Source organism: Oncorhynchus tshawytscha, linkage group LG28, assembly GCF_018296145.1.
Source record: "Oncorhynchus tshawytscha isolate Ot180627B linkage group LG28, Otsh_v2.0, whole genome shotgun sequence".
Taxonomy (NCBI): Eukaryota; Metazoa; Chordata; class Actinopteri; order Salmoniformes; family Salmonidae; genus Oncorhynchus; species Oncorhynchus tshawytscha.
The window spans coordinates 7,476,966-7,497,089 of NC_056456.1; the positions used below are offsets into that span (position 1 = coordinate 7,476,966).

At 42.7% G+C, this 20,124-nt stretch overlaps 1 protein-coding gene across 8 annotated transcripts in view; it reads right to left on the bottom strand.

Annotated features, from left to right (window-relative positions):
* LOC112226586 (unconventional myosin-IXb) overlaps window positions 1-20,124 on the bottom strand; it is a 76,437-nt gene that overhangs the window by 21,956 nt on the left and 34,357 nt on the right. For 7 of the 8 annotated variants that reach the window (XM_024391008.2, XM_042308211.1, XM_024391010.2 and 4 more), the window contains 22 exons: window positions 16,304-16,404; window positions 15,526-15,649; window positions 15,307-15,396; window positions 14,343-14,459; window positions 13,492-13,626; window positions 13,184-13,305; window positions 12,802-12,943; window positions 12,346-12,535; window positions 12,025-12,103; window positions 10,660-10,752; window positions 10,421-10,460; window positions 10,102-10,224; window positions 9,831-9,911; window positions 9,027-9,260; window positions 8,737-8,886; window positions 8,348-8,505; window positions 7,908-8,237; window positions 5,839-6,021; window positions 5,368-5,455; window positions 3,048-3,254; window positions 1,117-1,235; window positions 892-995 (listed from right to left, as the gene is read on the bottom strand). In XM_024391008.2, coding sequence (XP_024246776.1) covers window positions 892-995; window positions 1,117-1,235; window positions 3,048-3,254; window positions 5,368-5,455; window positions 5,839-6,021; window positions 7,908-8,237; window positions 8,348-8,505; window positions 8,737-8,886; window positions 9,027-9,260; window positions 9,831-9,911; window positions 10,102-10,224; window positions 10,421-10,460; window positions 10,660-10,752; window positions 12,025-12,103; window positions 12,346-12,535; window positions 12,802-12,943; window positions 13,184-13,305; window positions 13,492-13,626; window positions 14,343-14,459; window positions 15,307-15,396; window positions 15,526-15,649; window positions 16,304-16,404 — 3,010 coding nt within the window. The remainder of the gene's footprint in view (window positions 1-891; window positions 996-1,116; window positions 1,236-3,047; window positions 3,255-5,367; window positions 5,456-5,838; window positions 6,022-7,907; window positions 8,238-8,347; window positions 8,506-8,736; window positions 8,887-9,026; window positions 9,261-9,830; window positions 9,912-10,101; window positions 10,225-10,420; window positions 10,461-10,659; window positions 10,753-12,024; window positions 12,104-12,345; window positions 12,536-12,801; window positions 12,944-13,183; window positions 13,306-13,491; window positions 13,627-14,342; window positions 14,460-15,306; window positions 15,397-15,525; window positions 15,650-16,303; window positions 16,405-20,124) is intronic. The other variant, XM_024391015.2, reaches the window with a different exon arrangement.

A 20,124-nucleotide genomic window follows, 5' to 3' on the forward strand; every position in this document is an offset into this window, starting at 1 on the left:
AAATTCATTATTGTTACGGCCTAAATATAACTAATTCTAATCAAAACAACAACTTGTTTTAAATAGCCTATGTCACACTTACAGGCACCATTATTTCTCCCCATGGGCATATAATATTAAAAACAACACACTATGGAGGGTTTTTACGGACATCCAAAATGGACCTGCATGGCTAAAATAATGTGGGACGGCCTACAATGCATAGATAAAAAGGTTAATTTCAGCTCACTGTTTAATTCCTCTCAAACGTGATATTTTAATAAAGCTTTGGTGATTAAGATTTACTTCCAAGTGGTCATAGGAGTTAAACCCTTTATCAGCAGTCTTGACTACTTCCAGATTACATTGTGCAGACAAAAACAACCTTAATTGAGAGGAGGGGAGGCTATGCTTGGTTTTTTATCAAATAAACCTGAAAATGGGGAAAAAACATTTTTGTTTCTAAATACAAAATCTACAGGCACCAAAAGCACATTAGTCTACTCTCGTTTCATGCGCATATGGGCAGTGTGCGTCACAGCTGGATAGGCTGAGTTTTCGCTGTCAAAATTCATGCCATAGCCAACTTTGTTTAGCGCTAGAACCAGCTTTTGGTTGGCCTTAAATATCCCTATCAGCGCAGCCTGAAATTAGCACTTTGGATCATGTTTTTAAGGACACACCTCAAATATTTCCACCCTGCCCATCTGAGCGAAAGCGAGCTGATATAAGACAGGTAAATTGCCAAACCTGTAATTCAGGCTGGAAAATGCAGAGCTCCAGTTTTTACATGATGAAATTGCAAACTAATGTGCGTTTGATACTAGTGCCACCTTAACGCCAGCCTAAAATAGAGCCCTAAAGCTGGAAGGCACAGTGAGCAGTTTGCTGTAGGGGGCAGGACTACAGTACCTCCTTTTTCAGATTGTGTATTCTCATTAGTCCGCTTCCCGTACTCAGGTGGCTGAGAGTCTCTATTGGGCCATTTCTTCATAATCTTACTGAAAAAGCCAAGTCTGTGGAACACAAAATGCTAACATTTAACCATGACAAAGAACATAGTATCATCTCCATTCAATATACAGGAAAAAACAAATCAATTATGGTTTACAGCCTCCTTACTCCTCCCGCCTTTACCTCTCAGGTGTGGTTGGCTGGGATTGGCTGTAGTCTTTGATAATTGAGCTCTCATTGGTACTCCTGGCTGGGAGGCTGAACCTTCCAACATCCGTGGTAATATCTGAAGATTTCTGAAACTGAGGGAAAACAATTACTGAACATCTAAGATTGTATGACATGAGACAACCATGCTGAGGAAAAATCAGATACATCATTATTAACCGGTAACATGTGGGGAATGATTGTGCCTAGAAAGTAAGAAAATATTGAGAACAGATGTCATGCCATTTCCCCAGTGTCTGTAGGTGTAGTACTAGTGCAAATCTCCCAGGCCCAGCCACACCAGTTAGTTAGTTCCAATGATGTGTATAAACCCTAGATGACTGTTGGGAGTGATGTTTTGAAGCCAGAGCGCAGCCATTTTTCCTCCATTGTAAAAAAATATTTTTGAAGTTATAGAAATGCCTTTAATGTCTACATTCGTTTTTGAGAATCCTTAGTTGCTACATACATTTTTGGACTTATAAATTAATGATAAACCCATTGATTCTTGATGTTTTTTGTTGTTGAAGAGTATACCTTATAAATGCCTCCTTGAGCTTAGTTCAACTGTCGTACCCCATCAGAACCCAACATAAGCTTTTTTTTTCTTACTTCAATGTTTGTAAACAAGTTAAATGTAAACAAACACTGTACATCGCCAAAACATGGTTAAAAAAAATAATTACCTCAATGATCAGTCATTGCATTCATAGCATCGATCCCTCCGCTTTTTTACCAAAACAAAGGCCGGGTGGCCGCTTACTTATTGTTTTAACTGTGGATTTCTAGCGTTAAAGCATTCTTTAAAATGATCTTATGTGAAATTAACATAAAAATAAACTACAAATATATTTCAACCTTTTCCTTAAAGTATCATTTTTAGAGAGTACTAAATGCTACTGTCCCCACTACAACAAAGAAATACTTAAATACAGGTATTTTGTCCTTGAAACATTTGATTGAAATACTGTAGAATTCTATTCGTTCCTATGGAGGACCGCTCCTTCTGAGGAGTGCCAATATGGCGGCCAATGGCTTCAAAGCCACTCATTTGGCCAATACATAGCATAATAAATCAAGGGTGTATATACATCATTGGTTAGTATTACCCAGCAGGAACGCCTGTCTGCCTGCAGCCACCACACCCATAGCCGAGTTCAGTCTCTCCCCCTTCCTGCTCCCCGAAGAGTGCTCTCTTACAGTAATCTCCCACCATGGACGTCAAAGGAATGGACTGAGATAAAGGAACATGGTGGACACTCCCTCTTAACCCATGTTTAAACCTTCAGCAGCATCATGAGCCTAACCTCTGCCTGACCTATGACCTTTTTTGCTGTAGTCAATTGAGGGCAGCAATGAACATCACAGACTAAAATATTAGTTATCATTGTGTATCTTGATTGCCACAAACCTGTGTGCTATATGAGAGGCTATAGTTTGTAGAACAAAACAATTATTATCTCTCTTTACCAACAGAGAATACACACAAGGACAACTGGGGAACTAATCCCATTACTACTCCCATAACATTGAACTTGTATCAATGGGATGTGAACTGTATATGGTTTTGATGGTGTTGCCTAAACATTGTGACAAAAAAGGTCAGAAACAAGCTGCAGCAACCAGAGAGACATCCAGCCACTGTGTTTAGGTGGCAGAGGATGGTTCATGGTTGTGACTAGCTCTGTTTTCTGGGTCTTTCCCTGGCCTGAAGAAGAGAAGCCAGTATATAGAACCCGCAGAACACTGTAGAACATTGCAGACCCATCCAGCCGGGGACTGTGAGACGAGCGGAGATGAGACCCTGTCTTAACATACACAAAACCTGCAGTGCATGCACAGCAAGAGTCAGTCAGCGTGCAGTGCCAGGGCCCGTAGTAGTTTTCCATAGTCAGGCCGGTTGGTACCTGGACCTCAGGTTTGCGTGGATGGATGTGGACCTCTGGTTGGTTGGACTGGCCCATGCCACTGACCCCCGGTGAGGGGCTCATGGGTGGGAGGGGGAAGCTCCAAAACTCACTCTCCTGGGAACCCTTAAGGTTAAACATCAGCCCACTTCGGGCGTAGGCTAACCGCCGCTTGTGATTGGGCCGCTTGCGGGAGCGCACCCTGACCTATGGTGGCCAGGAAAGGTCAAGAGGCACTGGTGAGTTGAGGGACCCCTCACTGTCCAAGGTTCAGTAGGAACAAAATGGGAAAATACATTTTGAAACAGGTGGTCGCATGTAGAAAGTGGCTATCAGAAGTTTACTTTTAATCCGACTATTTCAAGATATGGCATATGAGGGTGCAGTAGGTTGGACCATTCTTTTGTCATCAGTAATTTCGGGAAAAAATGTTACCTAATTGGAAATATGATTATTTATTTTTTTACTTCATATGTTGGTGGTGCTGGAGATGATGAATATGAAGTACACATTTTTTTTAAATTTCACTTTAAAACCTGGAAATCACATGATCATTAAAGACTGTGGATGAATCAAACGCATTATTATTTAAGTATTGAAAAAACGTGGGCTACAGATAAAATAGAACAATTGGCATAAAGTATAACAAGCTCTAGAAATATCCAAATGATAAATTAGATTTTAAAAAAAATTGAGAACAAACAATATGGGTATGGATACTGCGGGAACATGTAGGTTTGGGCAAGTATGAAATCATTAATGTTTGTAATCTTTATTCGTCTTTATGTCAAAAGTTGGGAAGTCCCAGTCATCATCATGTCTAGTTTAGTGGTTCCATTTCTGTGAAATGTTAAGTCGTCTTAAACTAAACTTAAACTAAACTAAACCCCAAACAAAGAATGCTGAATTAGATTTTTTCGGTTATAAAATGTTTTCCCGCTTCGTGCCTACTGACCAGCTGAAGAGTGGGATCCATCCATGTGTGTGTCAGCAGCAGCAGGGTGTTAGGAAATACAGTAACAACATGTCATATAGCATCTTAGCTACAGCTGAAGTCGGAAGTTTACATACATTAAAACTCATTTTTCAACCACTCCACAGATTTCTTGTTAAAACTATAGTTTTGGCAAGTCAGTTAGGACATCTACTTTGTGCATGACAAGTCAGTTTTCCAACAATTGTTTACAAACAATTGTTTATTATTTCACTGAATCACAATTCCAGTGGGTCAGAAGTTTACACGAGTCCTATATCGACATAACCTGAAACGCCACTCAGCAAGGAAGATGCCACTGCTCCAAAACCGCCATAAAAAAGCCAGACTACGGTTTGCACATGGGGACAAAGATCATACTTTTTGGAGAAATGTCCTCTGGTCTGATGAAACAAAAATAGAACAGTTTGGCCATAATGACCATTGTTAAGTTTGGAGGTAAAAGGGGGAGGCTTGCAAGCAAAAGAACACCATCCCAACCGTGAAGCACGGGGGTGTCAGCATCACGTTGTGGGGGTGCTTTGCTGCAGGAGAGACTGGTGCACTTCACAAAGTAGATGGCATCATTAGGAAGGAAATGTATTTGGATATATTGAAGCAACATTTCAAGACATCAGTCAGGAAGTTAAAGCTTGGTCGCAAATGGGTCTTCCAAATGGATAATGACCCCAAGCATACTTCCAAAGTTGTGGCAAAACGGCTTAAGGACAACAAAGTCAAGGTATTGGAGTGGCCATCACAAAGCCCTGACCTCAATCCTATAGAAAATGTGTGGGCAGAACTGAAAAAGCATGTGCGAGCAAGGAGGCATACAAACCTGACTCAGTTACACCAGCACTGTCAGGATGAATGGGCCAAAATTCACCCATCTTATTGTGGGAAGATTGAGGAAGGCTACCCAAAACGTTTGACCCAAGTTGAAATTGTTTAAGGCAATGCTACCAAATACTAATTGAGTGTATGTAAATGTCTGACCCACTGGGAATGTGATGAAAGAAATAATTCTCTCTACTATAATTCTGATATTTCATTCTTAAAATAAAGTGGTGATCCTAACTGACCAAAGACAGGGAATCTTTTCCAGGATTAATGTCAGGAATTGTGAAAAACTGAGTTTAAATGTATTTGGCTAAGGTGTTTGTAAACTTCCGGCATCAACTGTACCTGTGTGTGTGATAAGTAATACAGTATGAGATCAGCACCTCAGTGACAGAGGGAGAGCTGTGATACCTAATGGTGTAATAGTAATAATTACATTACGAGAGAAGAATACCTCAATAGTACATATCTAACGTGTATGAAGGAACAATAGTAGAGTAGTAGTACCTCAGTAATGGAGGAAGAGCTGTCTGAGCCTGACCCCGAGGAGCTGAGTTTGGACACGTTGTCCAGCGAGATAGACTTCCCTCGGTTCCTGAGGTAAGAGATAGAAATATGTCAACTGTAAACTCTGTTAGAATTCAAGACATTGCTATAAGATATTGATGAAAGATAAATCAGAGAATGGGGAAAGAAACAACTTGATGTATATCTACCTAGTGATCCAAGATCATATTGAGGGGACATTGAAGGGTCTTAACAGGTATGGTTGAGAGAAACACTAAGACATGACCTAACCAGAGATGTAGAGGTAAGAAAATAGGTAGGTAAATGATATTCGCAGTGAGTAACGCTCCCTATACTTTCAATGCCTTTTTCCGCAAAAGATGAGTCAACACCGGTGCATAAATGGTGTTTACTCTCCACTTCACCACTGGACATAACATTGTGATAACATCACATAATAATATGTCATACAGCAGCAACCCCTCCATGCGTTTATCCCTGGGCCGCTGGATCTCAGGGCTGGAGTCTTCCGGATGTCTTCCCTCCCTCCTGCTCTTCCACCTCTTTGCATGCTCCTTGATATCTTCCAAGTGGGAGTAGCGCTCCAGGGTGCCTGTGTAAGGGGACAGGTTGGTGAGCGCCCCCTCTCCGTCCCTGTTAAAAAATATAATATGGATTGGATTTACAGTACCAGTCAAAAGTTGACACCTACTCATTCAAGGGTTTTTCTTTATTTTTTCTATTTTCTACATTGTAGAATAATAATGAAGACATCAAAACTATGGAATAACACATATGGAATCATGTAGTAACCAAAAAAAATTGTTAAACAAATCAAAATATATTTTAGATTCTTCAAAGTAGCCACCCTTTGCTTTGACAGCTTTGAACACTCTTGGCATTCTCTCAACCATGAGGTAAGTCACCTGGAATGCATTTAAATTAACAGGTGTGCCTTGTTAAGTTAATTTGTGGAATTCATTTCCTTCTTAATGGGTTTGAGCCAATCAGTTGTGTTGTGACAAGGTAGGGATGGTGTACAGAAGATAGCCCTATTTGGTAGAAGACCAAGTCCATATTATGGCAAGAACAGCTCAAATATGCAAAGAGAAACGACAGTCCATCATTACTTTAAGACATCAAGGTCAGTCAATCCGGTACATTTCAAGAACTTTGAAAGTTTCTTCAAGTGCAGTCGCAAAAAACCATCAAGCTCTATGATGAAACTGGCTCTCATGAGGACCGCCACAGGAAAGGAAGACCCAGAGTTACCTCGGCTGCAGAGGATAAATTCATTAGAGTTACCAGCCTCAGATTGCAGCCATATAAATGCTTCACAGAGTTCAAGTAATAGACACATCTCAACATCAACTCTCCAGAGGAGACTGCGTGAATCAGGCCTTCATGGTCGAATTGCTGCAAATAAACCACTCCCAAAGGACACCAATAAGAAGAAGAGACTTGCTTGGGCCAAGAAAAAAGAGCAATGAACATTAGACCGGTGGAAATCTGTCCTTTGGTCTGATGAGTCCAAATATGAGATTTTTTGTTCCAACTGCCGTGTCATTGTGAGACGCAGAGTAGGTGAACGGATAATCTAAGAATGTGTGGTTCCCACCGTGAAGCATGGAGGAGGTGTGATGGTGTGGGAGTGCCTAGCTGGTGACACTGTCTGATTTATTTAGAATTCAAGACACACTTAACTAGCATGGTTACCGCAGCATTCTGCAGCCATACATTATCCCATCTGGTTTGCACTTAGTGGGACTATCATTTGTTTTTCAACAGGACAATGACCCAACACACCTCCAGGCTGTGTAAGGGCTATTTGACCAAGAAGGAGAGTGATGGAGTGCCATATAGGATGACCTGGCCTCCACAATCACTCGACCTCAACCCATTTGAGATGGTTTGGGATGGGTTGGACCGCAGTGAAGGAAAAGCATCCAACAAGTGCTCAGCATATGTGGGAACTCCTTCAAGACTGTTGGCAAAGCATTCCAGGTGAAGCTGGTTGAGAGAATGCCAAGAGTGTGCAAAGATTTCACCAATACAAAAAGGTGGCTACTTTGAAGAACCTCAAATATAAAATATATTTTGATTTGTTAAAAAAAATGTTGGTTACTACATGATTCCATGTGTTATTTCACAGTTTTGATGTCTTCACTATTATTCTACAAAGTAGAACATAGTAAAATAAAGAAAAACTCAGAAAATGAGTGGGTGTCCAAATGTTTGAATGGTACCGTATATGGTGCTTTTCCACCTAACAAAACACTTTACACTGAATAATAACAGATGTATATAATATTTTTCACCGGGTGCTAAAAACACTTAATTTGCATTGAGGTGGGTGGGAGACTGGGCACTCACTTCATCCACTACCAATAGTTGATGAATAAGTTCAAAGTTCTATATCCACCTGGGGGATGCCACTGCCACCTAATCTGCCACTGCACACATCAGCTATCACAGTGGATAGGTCAGAGGTGAAGGATGGGGTGAGCGGTAGAGAGGTGAGGGATGGGAGAGAATCGTACCTGCCAGCCTTGGGGTCCAGGGGAAGGGAGAGAGGTCTGTTGAGAGGAGGTGGAGAGCCTCTACCCTCTCTCTTCTCCGATTCTGTGTTCCTTTGGGTAGCCTCCTGTCTGTTAACCTCTGGGCCTGGTTGGAGGCTCCTATTGGGGCTTGGTTCCAAACTGTGCTGCCTCCTCAGCTCCTTCTTCTCCAGGCTTCTCTGGTGCTGGGTCTGGTGCTTGGGCAAGGGCTGGTTCTGGTGCTTGGGCTGAAGCTTGGGCGGGGGCTGGGGCATGGACTGGGTCTTGGAAGGGAGCTGGGGAGGCGTGGGCTTCTCTACCTCAGCCTTTGAGCTAGAAGTAGGGTCAGATTTGTGCTGGTCAGAAAAACTCAGGGCCCTGAAGTTCAAAGTTCTATAACTTTATTGTACATTTTTAGGATATAAAAAGATGAGTCTTAGTACCTGTTTAGATCTGGTTTGTTCCTGAACAGTGTCTGCATCTTCTTGATGCTGTTCCTCTTTCTCAGGTAGTCTGTCCTCTTCTGAGAGCCTCGCCACGCTGCCTGGATCACTGTGGCCGCACGGCATCTGGTGTCCGACCGGAACGCACGCCAACATCGCTATAGGAGAAGATGAGATCAACTTTATTATCCCTGAGGGGAAATTTGGCTAGGACACAGTAGCCGCACAGCTGTAAAAATACATGAATCTTACCCTACCACACAGGGGCTTTTTATACAGTGCTCCCTGAAAAATATATTACAAGGGCTGGGATAGGTCTTGTACACATTGTTGTGATTTTAAGCAATAGTTACCAGTGGGATCATGGTTTCTGCCATATAGGTACAAACCTGTATTCTGATGGCGGCGTCTTTCTTGTAGAGGAAGTGGCTCCTGCTGAGACAGGCCCTGAACCAGCGCTGGAGGATGACGATGTGACGCATCACTTCCTTGTTCAGGGTGTCCTGGAGATGCTGCTTCTCCCTCTCCTTCAGGAACACCTGGGAGAAAAAGGACATTTAGATGGGACTACATGTTTAATATGAAGTCAAATTATGCTTTTAGTTGTTTAAGCAAGAATTACTAAATCCCTTTTCAGCTTTTCTATGGAGGCTATAATGGCTATAATGTAAAGTGTTACCTTGGTTTTCCCAATCTGGTACGTGCTCTGTCCTAGGCCCATCTCCTGCAGCAGGTTAGCTATGTCCTCTGGTGCTGTGGTGGCTTCTTTAGGCAGCAACACTTTGAACTGCTCTAGGAACTCTGTGAAGGTGAACTTGGCGTTGTAGCCAGACTTCTGGATGCGTACCGTCTCCAACATGCCTGTGTACCTCAGCTGCTGTTGCACCAGAGCATTATCAAACAGCATCTCCTTCTACAAGGAACACAAAGAGTTGCACCACTGAATGCATTAAACAGAGAAATTCTGTCATCAATACTGACTTAAGCGTCTGCTAAATCAGTGGTTTTCAAACCGTTCCTTGGGGACCCCAGACGTTCCATGTATTTGAACTATTCCAGAGCAAGCTAACCTGATTCAACTTGTCAAGTAATCATCAAGCCATTGACTCAGTGAATCAGGTGTGCTAGTTTAGGGATACAAAATTGTGATATGTCTGTCTGGGGGTCCCGGAGGAAATTTGAAAACCACTGTGCTAAATTGCCAAAATGCAAATAAATATAAGGGTTGGGGTCAATTCAGGAAGTACACAAAAAAAAATTCTGAATTGATATTTGGTTTACTTTCTTAATTTAAATGGAATTGACCCCAACCCTGGTAACTACTGTATAGTCCTAGGTATTCCCTTACGGAAAAACAACATGAATTTCACGTGATCACATTTTGAAAAACATTTTTTCACATGTGAAATTTCACGTGAAATGATGTGACCTTTTCTTTAAGGGATAGACATAGACAATCTTTATATAGTACATGTAATCCTACCTTCTCAGCATTGGAACGGATACAGCGGATGAAGAAAGGCTCTGCTTTCCCCACAGTCTCCAGCAGCTTATTGAGAGACGCCTACAGAATAACATTACAATATATCACATCAGTTAGCTGAGGTAATGCTGTTTACAGCCCCCATTAGTAATCTTTAATGGAGTTTCAATGAAATACACACAATGCTAAGACAAGCTCATTTTTCTGGTCAGCTCTCAGTGGGAGGAGGCTGGTGTGTGTGCCTGCATATGTGTGTGTTGGGAAAGCAGACCTGGAACTGAGCGCTGATGCTGGGTGGTTTCTTCCTCTGATGTGGGTGGAGCAGAGAGCGGGAGGCTCGGTCATGGAGCGTCAGGCCTACGATGTGCTTCAGGGACCGAGAGTTCATCAGATTCTGTAGGACGTACCACATCAATCATCATCACACATTGTTACACAACTACAATGACACAGTATTGTAATGTGATTATACATAGGGCCAGGAGACTGTCCTGTCTATGTGAACTGTAAAGACAGTACAGAAGTAACATAAACCAATAAAAAGACCCAAGAAATCACTTATTTGATAATGGCAACTACTAATACATTACCGTAGGAATGAGCTGCTTGTGCTTGCTGGCCTTGCTCTTCCTATGGGGAGAAAAGACAGAGATGGTGGTGACCTGGATTTTACAGGCAAGATGGATGACAATTATTATGTATTCATGGCTTGACAATGATAAAGTTGGCTAGAGCAGGCTAGCTTTCAGCATAGTTTCTTGTTGATAATGTGCAGTATGTAACATCCCATCAACAACCTGGCTCCTGCTTTTCCCTCCAGCCCACTTACTTCTTTTTCTCATAGTTGGCAAAGATGTCCTCAAACACCTCCAGAGGATTGTCATCGGACCGATCGAACGAGAAGTCCAGTAGGGAGCTGTGGCTGGAGAAAAATGTTAGTTGAATCGGATGACGCAATCTCTATTGCACTCCACACTGTCTTTTCCCACCTGGACAAAAGGAACACCTACGTGAGATTGCAGTTCACGTTCAACACCATAGTGTCCTCCAAACTCATCACTAAGCTGCTAAGAACCCTGGGACTAAACACATCCCTCTGAAAACGGATCCTGACGGGCCACCTCAGGTGGTGAGGTGTAGGCAACAACACACGCTGACCCTCAACACGGGGGCTCCCTCAGGGGTGCGTGCTCAGTTCCCTCCTATACTCCCACGACTGTGGCCACACACACGACTCCAACACCATCATTAAGTTTGCAGACAACACGAGTGGTAGGCTTGATCACTGACAACGATGAGACCGCCTATAGGAAGTAGGTCAGAGACCTGGCAGTGTGGAGCTAGGACAACATCCTCTCCCTCAACGTTGGAAGGACCAAGGAGCTCATCGTGGATTACAAGAAACAAAGGGCCGAACATGCCCCACTCACATCGACGGAGCAGTTCGAGAGCTTCAAGTTCCTCGGTGTCCACATCAATCAGAACCTATCATGGTCCAAACACACCAGCACAGTCGTGAAGGAGCCTGAAAAGATTTGGCATGAGCCATCAGATCCTCAAAAGGTTCTACAGCTGCACCATTGAAAGCATCTTGACTTGCTGCATCACCGCTTTCTATGGCAAGTGCTCATCATACGACCACAAGACACTACAGAGGGTAGCATGTACAACCCAGTACATCACTGGGGCCAACTCCCTGCCATCCAGGACCTCTATATCAGGCGGTGTCAGAGGAAGGCCCCAAAAATTGTCAAAGATTCCAGCCACTGAAGTCATAGACTGTTCTCTCTGCTACCACATGGCAAGCGGTGCAAGAATGCCAAGTCTGGGACCAAAAGGCTCCTGAACTGCTTCTACCCCAAGCCATAAGACGGTTAAACCGGTAATCAAATGGCTACTCGGACTGTTTACATTGACCCCCTTAATTATTTATTTCTACACTGACACTCCTACACACATGAAGACACACACTGTAAAGTCCACACCTGTTGTATTTGGCACATCTGACCAACAAACTTTGATTTGATGCATTTGGCTGGAACAAAAACCTGCCCCTACATCAGCACTCTGTGGATACGATAGCACACCCCTGGACTAAGGCCTTCTGTCTCTTCTCCTTCGATGAAGGTGAAACATGCTCAACTATAACGTTGCAACTGTAATGAGTGGCAGCATAGTCTCTCTCTCCTCTTACCTGGACAGTCTCTGTAGAGCCGAGCTCGGTCTCCTCTTCAGTTCCCCTATAGACTGACGGGAGGTGCGTTTCACCAGACCTGTAGAGTAAACAGACCTTGCCATGTTAGTCATCTTATCATCATCGTCGCCACCAAAGTGTAGCAAGTCATATCTCAAGAGACTCATAACCTGACCAGAAAAAAAACGAAAAACTCTTGACCAATTACAGTTATATGCTAATAAAAAGTGCACCGTTTTCTCTTGCCTGGTCAGTTCATGTAAACGTGAAATACCCTCTCTCCTAGACCTGTCCAATCAGGGTATCTAAAGTGAAGCCTACCTGGGACTGCCCGGCGGCTTCCGGCCTCGTTGAAGGCCGCTATGATGCGTATGGTGGCCCGGAGGATGCCCCATCGGAACACTGCCACCGGGTCTGACCCAATCAGCTGACGCATGAATGCCCGCTCGCTGCTACGTAGCAACGCCACAATGTCCGGACGCATGTGATCCGTGTTCTTCTTCCGGAAATCCTGATCATGATAAGGAGAAGAGGGGAAGAGGAGAGGTAGAGAGATGGAATGAGAGGATATGACGAGGGTTAGGGGTTGAGAAGGGAGAGCGAGACACAGCGAGGTAGAGAGGAAGAGGAGACGGATGGAGGAAGGAGATGCAGAGGGACACAATGAGAGGAAGAAGACAGGATAAAGAAAGGGTTGGAAGCAGGACAGTTAGCTGTGTGATGTCCTTTCGACTGACAGTGTAGACTAATAGGTTGCTCCCCTTGCCCTTTCTCTACCTTGATCTGGTATTTGACCTTCCCAGCGAAGTGTTGGATGACGAAGGCTGGTAACATCACTGTGGTGGGGACGAAGTACGGGTTGTCTTGATGCTGCTGCTTGAACTTGTTCAGCAGAGTGTCATCCGTGGCCTGAGGGAGACTAAGGTCACAAAGACTGGGTTAGGTAAAAGCAATAGAGGAAGCCAACCAGTAAGCTTCTTTTCATCTGTCCACTTCCTCTAAATCAGTGTTGACAAAGGTATAAGACAAGAAGTAACTACAGACTACTGAGATACAGCCCTTGCAAACAGGGCCAGGATATTTTCCTGACCATGTGACCTGACTAGAAACACTCTGGGCCCTAGTTTTAGGTTCAAACTCTAGGCCCTCCCAGACTTACTTGCTCTCCTCATCCAGTAGGTGGAAAAGCCCAGTGGGTTTCTGGCTGATCAGATGGATACAGCCCAGGTTGTCCGTGTAGTCTATGGTACTCCAGCTGATCCCCTCTGCCTGGTACTCCTTCTGGAATAGATAGATGGACAGATGGATGCGTGAATAAATGGGTGGATGAATGAATAAATTACTATTGATTCCCAATTAGAGATGATTTAACTTCACATGAAGGTAACCTTTTATGGGGTGAAGGGTTTATAATTCAGTAGTGGAACTGACTCCTTATCCCCCTTTCATTTCCCTTATAGAGCTCACCTGCTCCAGCTTGAAGATGTGCTGGTTGAAGTAATACTGTAGTTTCTCGTTGGCGTAGTTGATGCAGAACTGTTCAAAGCTATTCGTCTGGAAATCCTCAAAACCAAATATATCCAGGATACCTATGGACAAACACTAAAAATAATCTGAATATAAATCCCTTTTTCCTGCTTACTTAATGGGCCCTTCCCAACAATGCAGAGAAAGAAAATTGAGAAATTTGTGTGTAATAATAAAAGTAATAAAAGTAAAACGAATACTTTCTAAAGCTGCGTTGAAAGGTTGTCAAACAAATGCAGGGGCATCATTTTTTACTGGAAGTGAAAGTTACAGATGGCTTTAACACTGTAGTGAAAGGGTTAGGTTAGGGTTAGTACAGTGACAAGCTGTCTCTGGGTTAGTACAGTAACAAGCTGTCTCCGGGTTAGGGTTAGTACAGTGACAAGCTGTCTCCGGGTTAGGGTTAGTACAGTGACAAGCTGTCTCCGGGTTAGGGTTAGTACAGTGACAAGCTGTCTCTGGGTTAGGGTTAGTACAGTGACAAGATGTCTCTGGGTTAGGGTTAGTACAGTGACAAGCTGTCTCTGGGTTAGGGTTAGTACAGTGACAAGATGTCTCTGGGTTAGGGTTAGTACAGTGACAAGCTGTCTCTGGGTTAGGGTTAGTACAGTGACAAGCTGTCTCCGGGTTAGGGTTAGTACAGTGACAAGCTGTCTCCGGGTTAGGGTTAGTACAGTGACAAGCTGTCTCTGGGTTAGAGTTAGTACAGTGACAAGCTGTCTCTGGGTTAGGGTTAGTACAGTGACAAGCTGTCTCTGGGTTAGGGTTAGTACAGTGAATGGTTGTCTTACAGAGACGGCCTCCTCCATGTCTCGTCTGTTGAGCAGAGCGTGGTTGATGCGCAGGACAATCCAGTCAAACAGAGAGCTGTACAGAGACTTGGCCATGGAGTCCCGTGCTGTCACAGCCTAGGAAGGCAATAAGACAATAATTGTCACAGCCTGGGTAGGACAATAACAAGACAACAGTAGTCACAGCCTTGGTAGGACAACAACAAGACAACAGTAGTCACAGCCTTGGTAGGACAACAACAAGACAACAGTAGTCACAGCCTTGGTAGGACAACAACAAGACAACAGTAGTCACAGCCTTGGTAGGACAACAACAAGACAACAGTAGTCACAGCCTTGGTAGGACAACAACAAGACAACAGCAGTCACAGCCTGGGTAGGACAATGACAAGACAACAGCAGTCACAGCCTGGGTAGGACAACGACAAGACAATAGTAGTCATAGCCTGGGTAGGACAACGACAAGACAACAGTAGTCACAGCCTGGGTAGGTCAACGACAAGACAACAGTAGTCACAGTCTGGGTAGGACAACAAGACAACAGTAGTCACAGTCTGGGTAGGAAAACAACAAGACAACAGTAGTCACAGCCTGGGTAGGACAACGACAAGACAACATCAGTCACAGCCTGGGTAGGACAACGACAAGACAACATCAGTCACAGCCTGGGTAGGACAACGACAAGACAACAGTAGTCACAGCCTGGGTAGGACAACGACAAGACAACAGCAGTCACAGCCTGGGTAGGACAATGAAAAGACAACAATTGTTATGGCCTATAGGAGGATAACAGCAAGAAACACCACAAAAAAGGGCTGCAAAGCTAACAAAAGCCATATTAGTCCACACGTGACATGACAAGGAAAATATCCAGGTCCTGGCTATAACTACATTCTGGAGTTTTCCCTCATGTCATGTGAGGAAGAAAAAGGAAAATAAATGTAACTGGTATTAGAACCCCTACTTCTTTGAGAGTGTAGTGTAACACTAATTTGTCATTGGCTGTTGTTTGTTTCCTCTTGGTCAAAGCCTCCACCAGCAACTCCTGTTTGACCTATGAGAACAGAGCAGATTGTCAGTTAACGCTGTGTACAGGTGTTCCTCTAAGCAGGTGAGACTAAAGATATTGATTGTTTGAATGATTACACAATAAATATATTGACTGATTGATTGATTCCTTTACCTTGAGCAGGTCAGACAGGGTTGAGAGGACATCTGCTGGCCCCGCTTCCAGCGCCTGGCCGTCTTCTGATTGGGTGTATGTCACGTTGCCCAGATACAGGATGGCAGAGAGCATGGAAAATATCCTACACAGAAACGCAGGATTATTATACAATACACCAGGATTACTGATCATATCCTGCACAAGGAAACATAGGGGCACAATACACCTGGATAACAGTTTCACACACCATGAGCACCTCTCACTGGCTAGTAGTATGAGTTATGGCATCATCCTTATTTCAAGGATACAATACATATATACACGCATTATTGTTTACAATCTACCATATAATTACAATGAGAAACAGCCACAGTAGGCCACTAGATGAGCAACTAAGTTCTACTGTTCTACCTGCCACACCCCAAGGCCATGATCAGATGTCTGCTGCTGAAATGTTCCCTGCATTATTCTCCTGCTAGGACTGACAAGCTCTAACCTGCTGCGGAGTGGGAGAGAGCGGTGGAGATCTTGGAGAGCTACAGTGTTACATACAGACTGTTTTAGTTCCATCAGGTGTGACTGTGGCAGAAACTCTTCATGAAAAAGATAATATCAGGGATCATGACAGATGACAAGAGTATGGTACAGGGGATGTAAAGAGGAGAGGATAAGGTATCTGAGATATCTCTATAAACTATAGTTTGTCTCCCTCTGTCTCCTTCACTCTTTCTATCTTCGTCGCACACACTCTGTCTCGCTCGCCTGAAGAGTTAACCCTAGAAGTATCCATACGTACTGTTTCTTAGTAGAGGGCAGGAATCCAACCATCTCCATGGCCTGATGAAGCCTCTTGAACTCATGTCTGAGATCCTCAGCGTCTTCTAAATGAAAGTACTCCTGAGCAGAGTGACAGAGTATTTGAATTAAAACAAAAAATGTTAAATCTCAATACACTTATACAGAAAAAAAGAGAAAATAGAGAGACAATTGACAGAAAGTAAAGAGAAAATATGAAGACATGCTTTTCGCATCTGTATTGCTGGAGTTCAGGCTTATGGACATGGGTTACAGAGTTAATGTTTACAGTTAATTCATGGAGCTGCATCTAAAGATATTTTATTTTACAGTTATTTACATATGTAAGAGTACTTGTATTAAAAGCCATGTGATGGAGAGAACTATGTACATATTTCTGTTGTATTGGATTACGCTATTGACGCAATTACCAGAATGCCTTGCGTCAGAAATGAAGAAAAACAAGAAGGCGCCAGTTATGTACAAGTGATTATCCTGGCTTTCGCTAGCAACTATCTTTTATTGTTTTGTAGAATCTAAAGTGATAAAATGTCATGTGAACAAGTATTATTACTAAAAACAATCCTACATCTCACAACCAAAGTCCCAAAGTCCCATTAATATGATAGTTATTCTATACACAGACAGGTATTTCCCTGATGACAGATAGACGTGCACTAACACATCATAATGTAACAGTCAGAGCCACATGATAGGGCAGTTTAGACTAGAGATTAACTCTGTTTGACACTAACATGCTGACCACACCGCTGGCATCGCGTGCGAGAGTGTTGCAAAATAAATGTACACATACACGTTATCCAATCATTGCACCCACACTGCTCACGCGCCTCAACGAACTCCTGCGTGGCCAGGCGCTAAATTAGAAGGTTATATAGGTTATATTTGTGACACTCAATGCGCTGCAAGTCTGGCCTCTCCCATCTCCTCATTTGTGTGTAGGAGCATATGCCCACGTGGGTGATTGAAAGATTAACTGACATCCGCACTCCAGTCGGTTGTAGTAATGCACAGTAAAGTTGGTTGCCAACCACCATATTAAAGTCCAAATAAGTAAAAAAAGAAGCCTGTGGAAGGAGGAGATGACGAGAAAGGAATTCAGTTTACCGTTTTATCTGTGGATTAATTGTAGGAGTACCTTGTGCATTTCATTTAAAATAACAACCCAATGTTAATATCACAGGACAAATTAGCTAGCAACAGCAAGCTAGCTAGCTACATTGCCATGAATGTTTAACTCTTTTCGACCTGTCCCCAAATGAATATGGTTCAGAGTTTGTTTTGATATTTCAACCTGCGTGTCCTGATAGTGTCTGGTATGGGGGTACAAAATCAACATGTGAACGTGTGCATTCGGTTTGGTCAGCATGTAATGTTTGTCCCAAATGTCACCATATTACGTACAAAGTGCATTACTTTTGATCAGGGCCATTGGCACTATTCCATACATAGTTTGCACTACTTTTGACAAGCATCCTATGGGCCCTGTTCAAAGGTTGTGCACTACATAGGGAATAGGGTGCCATTTGGGACACATTTTAATAATAAATACAGCAATACGGTAGAGCTCTCCAGACCAGGCTTTCTATGAAAAGTTATAACTATAACTTTTCAATGAAAGCCTGGTCTGGAGAGGCTTTTTATAATTAGTAGGCTGACGCATATAGCCTACCTTTCATAATATTTCCCCTAATGTTGTGCAACGTGTTTGAGAGCGAAGTCTTGCATCTTGCTCATTTCAATATCTGTGGTGCCGCTACTGGCAACGTATATCCCCTGAGTCTACCTTTAACTTAAATAAGATTAGTTGTTCTTATCTTCATCACTGTAATGACATGCTTGAATAATATAGGACTAGAATAAGATGCAGAAGGCTTTCACTTCTCTTCACGAAGATTGATTGGTTATGGGTCTGACATGAATAAATAACTGCTATAGCCTATTGCTGTCGCACATTCTCTTCTTTCAAACTCCCAACGAGTTTGAAAGAATGTATTTAACATTCAGCAAACAAGAGCAAGCTTGCATCCCTGCTAAAAAAAATGTCCAACAAGCTATTCTAGTTATTCGAGGCCAGAGGAGAGCAGGTGTGTATTGTGCAAGAGAACATGATGACAAAGGCTATAAGTTAGAAGCGTATGCATATTAACCCATCATTCATTAGGTAAATACACTGGGTGTACGAAACATTAGGAACCCTTGCTCTTTCCATGACATAGACTGACCAGGTGAATCAAGGTGAAAGCTATTGAAGTCACTTGTTAAATCCACTTCAATCAGTGTAGATGAAGGGGAGGAGACACGTTAGAAACCTCTAAGATCGTACCCTTTTTTTCAAATTTCGCCTAAAATGACATACCCAAATCTAACTGCCTGTAGCTCAGGACCTGAAGCAAGGATATGCATATTATTGATACCATTTGAAAGGAAACACGTTGACGTTTGTGGAATTGTGAAATGAATGTAGGAGAATAATACATTAGATTTGGTAAAAGATAATACAAACAAAAAAAATATGCGTTTAAATATATATTTTTTTTATCATCTTTAAAATACAAGAGAAAAGCCATACTTTCAGTTAGGAGTCTAGGTTTAATTTAGATTTTGGCCACCAGATGGCAGAAGTGTGTGTGCAAAGTTTCAGACTGATCCAGTGAAGAATTACTTTACTGCACAATATCAAGTCTGCCAGGAGTTTGCCCAAATGTGCCGAATTGGTCAATTGATACATTTTCAAGTACATAACTATAGAGAACATACAAAAATGCTATGGTAATAAAAAATATAAGTTAACACACTCCCAGGAATGTCATACATGATGGATCATTAGCTTATACACTAACTTTCACACATCTCAATGGCCGGGCAGGGTGGGTGTGGAGCCAGAGACAGCAGTGGGATCAAACTGTAGACCCCAGTTCCTACATTTGAACAAACATTTATTTTAAAACTATGCTACATTTTATCAATTGGACCCTCAGGATGACAAATCAGAGCAAGATTACTGAATGTAAGTACATTATTTACCTTCAGATGTGAATGTATCAAACCAGTTGCCGTGATAAAAGTTGTTGTTGTGCACTCTCAAACAATAGCATGATATTTTTTCACTGTAATAGCTACAGTTAATTGGACACTGCAGAAAACTTAAATTCTTGTTAATCTTTCTGCCCATATAAGACATGTCTATGTCCCAGAAAATTGGCTGTTGTATACGACACCATTCTAGTCACTTTGGCGCACTTTAGCAACAACCGTCCCCGTTTAGGGACACCCATCCAGTAGAGGTTAAAGAATGATTTTTAAGCCTTGAGACATGGATTGTGTATGTGTGCCATTCAGAGAGTGAATGGGCAAGACAAATTATTTAAGTGCCTTTGAACAGGTTATGGTAGTGGGTGCCAGGTACATCAGTTTGTGTCGAGAACTGCAATGCTGTTGGTTTTTTCATGCTCAACAGTTTCCCATGTGTATCAAAAATGGTCCACCACCCAAAGGACATAAAGCCCACTTGACACAACTGTGGGAAGAATTGAAGTCAGCATGGGCCAGCAACCCCGTGGAACACTTTCGACACCTTGTAGAGTCCATGCCCCGATGAATTGAGGCTGTTTTGAGGGCAAATGAGGGGGTGCAACTCAATATTAGGAATGTGTGTGTTCTTACTGTTTTGTACAGTCAGTGTACAAGGCTAATACGGCATTGAATGTATTACCTGAAAGGGGTAGATAGGACATCAATCCATCTTGAACAGGATTATCTATTTTGGATGCAATTTGAATGGGATGGATGGAGAGAGAG